The sequence below is a fragment of the Phoxinus phoxinus genome (assembly GCF_949152265.1).
Source record: "Phoxinus phoxinus genome assembly, chromosome: 22".
Lineage (NCBI taxonomy): Eukaryota > Metazoa > Chordata > Actinopteri > Cypriniformes > Leuciscidae > Phoxinus > Phoxinus phoxinus.
This window is the reverse complement of record NC_136897.1, coordinates 12,284,260-12,290,473: the sequence shown is the minus strand read 5'-3', so window position 1 is coordinate 12,290,473 and position 6,214 is coordinate 12,284,260. Positions and strand designations below refer to the sequence as shown.

Here is a 6,214-nt window from a genome sequence, read left to right as displayed (position 1 = left end):
TTGTGTTCGTATGGCTATGTAGATTATATTGTCAGTAAAACCTGTATCACCTGAACATTTAGAAAGTTTAATTCTACACATTTTCAGTCCAAAAACATTGCACTAATATTATCAAGCAAGTAAGTGAAGAGACAAGGTGTTCTGGATGGTGTTATAGATCCATGTTGCTACTGTTCATTGCTACATATTTTAAACAGATCTTTAGTCTCTGCATTACTCAAATGGTTTATACAAACAAGTTATAAGTTTTACTTCAAATTCTCAAATAAGGCATTTCAACAAGACTGGTTAACAATTTACAAATCTACATGATCTCACCAAAGTATTTTCTGATAAGAAGTCCCATTCAAAAATTATTAATTAAAAAAAGGTAACACTTTACTGTATCGGCTACTACATATCCATATAACATACTTTAATACAACAGTGTTGTAATTGTGTGATTTCAGGCATTTCCAACCACATACCTTCTCCTCCAAAACTCCACCCTCCAAAAACATCAGTCAACTAAATATTAGCAAACCTTAAAGTGCAAAGTGATACAAGGGCCAACAAGGTTTATGATTGTGGAAAAAACTAGGCTTTATTCACAGAACCTAGGTTTATAACCGTTGTGAGCGTTGTGCTTTCATAATATTGTTTATAGCACTTTGAATTACAAATAGCAGTAAAATGACAGTAAAATGGTCATACAATATAATCTTTATCTAGGCCAAACTCTTGATCTTTAAGAAAAAATGATTTAAATTTGATTTGTGAATTGAGTGGTTTAGTCCAGAACATTCTTATTGTGTTTTTTTTAGAATACAATTTTAAGTCCCATTGTGTGAGCATGTGAAACTAAATGAGGGTTTACAAAACGTGTTTAATTCAACCTTTTTACATGCTGCGTTCTTCTTAAAATAACTAGAGATTAGCACAAGTAATGACCATTAGATTGCATTTATAATTCCTACCAGAGTTAGAGTTTGTTTTTGAGTTATTCTGTGATTTTGAATGTACTTGCAATGTTAGCTTTTCAAACCAGGAACACAAAGACTGCGCTTTTGTATGAAGTAAGATTTTTGTAAGAACCAACAGTCAATTTTCAACAGTAGCCAAATAAAGTTTCCACTAACTTCTGTCAAAATAAAAAAATGCAACATTTTATTTTTATATTCTTGAAACTCTGTCAATTAAGCATTCTGAAATAAACTTTTCAACTGCAAGGTTTTGATTTCGTCCAGTTCCACGTGTAATGAATTAACATCATGTTGATCACTGTAGGTAACAAATCAATATGTGCATGTATTTAAAAGTACTTGAGTTCAATTAACTTTGTTTTAATGAAATGTGGTGGGAAAAACAACAACCCAAGGTTTTATAAATACAGTAATATTTATTTTAATGATCAGGAATCAGTCTGTACAGAGTGGACCTGTGTTGGGTGGAGTAAGGCACCACATTCAGAATTACTTATACCACTGCACTGCCTTCGGCTTTGGTACCTGGTAATTCAGACTCTCAAACTCATCCCCGGGCTTCAGCATAGGACCAGGAATCATGACAGTCTGTTGAAATCAGATGTCAGATATTAAGTAACATCTCTCACTTTTAAAAATTCCACATTTTGCTCCTTCACACACCTAATCCAAACCCACCACATTTATTAGATTGTTTTTAAATTGCATATAAAGTATTAAAAAAAACTCTTATATCTTGGAAAAAGTCAGTACAAAATACAGCTATATATATATATATATATGAAGTAAATGATCACTTTTATGGAAACAAATAGCAGTCATTTACCTTAACAACGGGATCTTTTGGGGGAGCCCATGCTGGAACAATCTTGCCGTGAAGTCTCCAGCATCCATAAGGGTTGACCAGATGCCTCTCCAGCACTAGGTATTCCAGCACGTCTCTGGGTTCATCCTCATCCCCCATCATCAACCGGCCAAAACGGTCATAGACTGCTAATGTCTGAGAGATGGATTAATGAAGTGGTATCATGAGCCCAAACTCTGTACTCCCACATAATCCCATTCTTCTTCACTCACCTGTCTAGAATGCATGCGGACAGTCACCTGGCCGTACAGGTTACCCTTGCTGATCATGTCAGGACACCGTGTATGGACCACCCGTGGCGGCTCCAGTGATTCAATGAAGTGCCAGCGTAGAGTCTTATAGCGGTTCCCCCGAACCATCTCCTGCAAAACATGCACACACACAGGTTGGATAATCTGAAATGCTGAACAAAGACACACTGCACTATAATTCATATTGAATTATTAATACACAGATTTACTTACAGGGTAACACCTCTCTGTCACCAAAGAATGGAGCTTTTCTTTGTTAAATCTGTGGAAAGAGGACATTTATGCAAATACATGATTAATATAGATGTTATAAGTGGGGGAAATTGGAAAAGACAAGGAACACCACATACACTGTTCAAAAGTTTTAGATGGGTAAGATTTTATGATTTTGAAAGTTAATACTGCTCACCAAGGCTGCATTTATTTGATTCACTAAAAACAGGAATATTGTGAAATATTTTTTTAATTTAAAATAACTGTTTTATATTTGAATATATTTTGAAATTCCTGTGACTAAAGCTGAATTTTCAGCACCATTACTCCAGTCTTCAGAGTCACATGATCCTTCAGAAATCATTCTAATATGCTGATTTAATGATCAAGAAACATTTATTATATTATTAATGTTGAAAAAAGTTGTGTAAATATTTTTTTCATGATTCTTTGATGATAAAAAGTTTAAAAGAACAGAATTTATCTGAAATAGAAAGCTTTTAATGTTATAAATGTCTTCACTGTCACTTTTGATCAATTAAATGCATCCGTGTTGGATAAAAGTGTTAATTTCATTCCAAAAAAATTCTTACTGACCCCAAACTTTTAAATGCTAGTGTATAATGCTACAAAGGATTTCCATTTCAACATTGATATAATAATAAATGTTTATTGAGCAGAAAATCAGCATATCAGAATGATTTCTAAATATATGTAATGATGCTAAAAATTCAACTTTGCCATCACAGGAATACATTACATTTTAAAATATATTCAAATAGAAAACAGGTATTTTTACAAATTTTATAATATTACTGTTTTTGGATCAAATAAATGCAGCCTTGGTGAGCAGAAGAGACTTCTTTCAAAAACATTTGAAAAAATCTAACAGTACAGTCAACTCTGAAGCAGTAACTATTGTTGATAAAATGAGATTGGTTTCTTACTGTGTGAGCGCTGCATGAGCGTCTACGAAGATCTGTTGAGCTAGTCCTGGAAATGCTTTAGAGGAGAAATCGGGGTCATGATCCTTTATTTTACGAATCCTGGAAAAACAGAAAACCATACCAATATTAGCCCAGCATAGTTCTGTTGGATTTGACTGGCAGTAGGAAACACTGAGGCAGAGGTGGGCCTTACGACAGCTGTGACGCTGCACTCTGACGCAGCTGTTCTGTGCGCTGTTTCAGACCTTCTTTGGACAGAGTGGAGAGGCGAGCATCTCCTTCAGGAGGAACGTACGGATCAAAGATGCCAGCTGAAAAAAAAAAAAGATCACATTCGATGACTAACCATAATGTGAAAATCCAACATCACTTATGTAACCATTTATCATCTAAACATCTGAAGAGCAATGCTCAAGACTTCAAGGTTTTGAAGATGAATCTGAACAAAAAACTAGACGTATATCACAAAACTTGATGTACTAATACAGAACCAGTAAAAGGTTTGGACACACTTGGCTGAAAGTACACTAACATTCAAACGTTAGGGGGTTGGTGTGATTTTTTTAAATGTATTCAATGTTTTTGTATGTCTTCTATGCTCACCAAGGCTGCATTTTTTAAAATTCAAAATACAGTAGAACTGTAATATTTTCAAACATTATTACAATTCAAAATAACTTTGTCTAAAATGTAATGCATTCCTGTGATGGCAAAGTTACATTTTCAGCATCATTAGTGCCATATATGATCCTTCAGAAAATTTTTTGGTTATTAAAAGGAACACGCTGACTTTTCAACAGGCGAAGCACTGCTACTTGGGCGGAGTGATTAGCGCAACACTCTGAGCGAACTCTCTGCTCCTCACCACGGGGCTTCTCAGGTGCTGTGAGCAAATCACTCCGCAGAAGTAGCAGTGCTTCGTCTTCTGAGAATATAGTTCCCAGTATGTATACGGTTAGATGATGGCTGTATCTCATGTGACCTTCTTATTTGGACACGCTGTGACTATACAAATCACAACATGTAAATAGGAAAATGTTGGCGTTATTTTGTCACTTATTGGGAGCAGTATGCTAGCTGGAGCCATTCACTTCCAGTCTTTGTGCTAAGCTAGGCTAGCGGTGGGTGCGTCAGAAAGAGTTACGGCATGCACGGAGATGAAAAGGGTATGTATGGACTTATCTAACTTTGGGGGAAACGGTGAATAAACTAAAGTCCCAAAAAGTCGGCGTGTTCCTTTAACAAAGTTGAAAACGGTTTAATATTTTTGTGGAAACCGTGATACTTTTTTTCAGGATTCTTTAATGAATAGAAAGTTTAAAAGAACAGAATTTATTTGAAATAGAAAGCTTTTGTGACATTACAGGTGATTACTGTCCATTTTTATTACTTTAGTTTAATACGTCCTTGCTGAATAAATGTGTTGATTTTATTAAATGTTTCATGCGATGATCTTAAAGGGATAGCTCACCCAAAAAAAATACAAAAAATCGATCATTAATTACTCGCCCTCATGTCGTTCCAAACCCATAAGACTTTCATTCATCTTCAAAGCACAAATGAAGATCATTTTGATTAAATCTCAGAGATTTCCATCCCTCAATTGACAGTCTACAAAACTACCACTTTGATGATTCCAAAAGTTCATAAAGAATTATAAAACTAATACATATGAATTGAGAGGTTTAATCCAAATTTTCTGAAGAGAATCCATCGCTTCATATGATGATGAACAGATTGAATTTAGGCTTTTATTCACATATAAACATTGATCAGCGAACCTAAACAGAAGCTTAACCGAACCTCATTTGTTCTCGCAAGTCAAGCGAACATGCTTGAGCTTCTGTTTAACACAACTGATGTGCGAGTTGATAAATGTTTATTAGTGAAAAAAAGCCTAAATTAAATCTGTTCATCTCATATAAAGTGATCGAGTCCCTTCAGAAAATTGACTAAACCATTCAATTTATATGGGTTAGTTTTACGGTCTCTTTATGAACTTTTTGAAGCATCAGTGGTAGTTGCGTAACTGTCAATGGAGGAACAGAAACCCCTCAGATTTCATCAAAAATATCTTCATTTGTGTTTCGAAAATGAACGAAATTCTTGCGGGTTTGGAATGACATGAGGGTGAGTACTTAATGACAGAATTTTCATTTATAGGTGAAATAGCCCTTTATAAACGCTTTGAATGGAAGGCTTGTGTGAGTTACATCTGACATTGAAAATTATTGTGCAAATTTCTAAAAGTTGTGTGTAAGTAATTTAGGCTACTATTAATTACTAAATGATTAGTAGGAGTGTATTGAATGTAAGAGTTTGCATTTGTGCACAATGACAGTAGTTTGACATGCGTACCTGTGCACGAGATGTTGATGGGTCTCTCTGTGTACTGCTGTCGGACCACCATACCCGCAGCCCGGGCTTTAACCTCCTGCTCGGCCTGTGTTTTATCTTTCACATTCACCGCTGGAGGAATGAAGAAGCGCTTCTTCGTGCGGATCGGAACCAACACCGGAACCAACCGCACGTCCAGCAACGACGCGGCACACTGGGTTATACGAAAGAGGGATTTTGGCAATAAATGAGTATACATTAAAATTAATATTTGATTTTTTATTTTTTTTTACAAAAGCTGTAGCATTTACTTAAAAAACAAAACAAGGAAATAAATCACCCAAACATTTATAACAGAGGTCTCTAGCTGACACTCAATAAATATAATTCAGTTCACTGAAGTTATGCGGGCCGCATTAACTTACACATTCAAATGTATGTGCCCTGTAGGGGTATTATTTTAATAATTCCATACCTTAATATTTTGACATGTTATCGGTTGAAAGTATTTCAACGTCCTACAAATGGATGTCGCCATGTTCTTCCAACCGACTTCTTCTGATTAATGGCGAACAAGTGCGGATCTGTCATCAGCGCCCTCCGGTGGAGAGGAGAGGCACTACAGTATCTGACCTCTTA

At 35.5% G+C, this 6,214-nt stretch overlaps 1 protein-coding gene across 1 annotated transcript; it reads right to left on the bottom strand.

Annotated features, from left to right (window-relative positions):
* Positions 1-1,161: 1,161 nt before the first annotated feature.
* mrpl45 (mitochondrial ribosomal protein L45) lies at positions 1,162-6,185 on the bottom strand. Its single transcript, XM_079597203.1, has 8 exons — positions 6,051-6,185; positions 5,597-5,789; positions 3,432-3,549; positions 3,239-3,337; positions 2,292-2,340; positions 2,040-2,189; positions 1,789-1,962; positions 1,162-1,550 (listed from the first exon to the last, which is right to left on the bottom strand). Exons 1-8 carry the CDS (start codon positions 6,111-6,113, stop codon positions 1,452-1,454), a joined length of 945 nt encoding a protein of 314 aa, XP_079453329.1. The 5' UTR covers positions 6,114-6,185; the 3' UTR covers positions 1,162-1,451.
* Between the last annotated feature and the right edge of the window lie 29 nt (positions 6,186-6,214).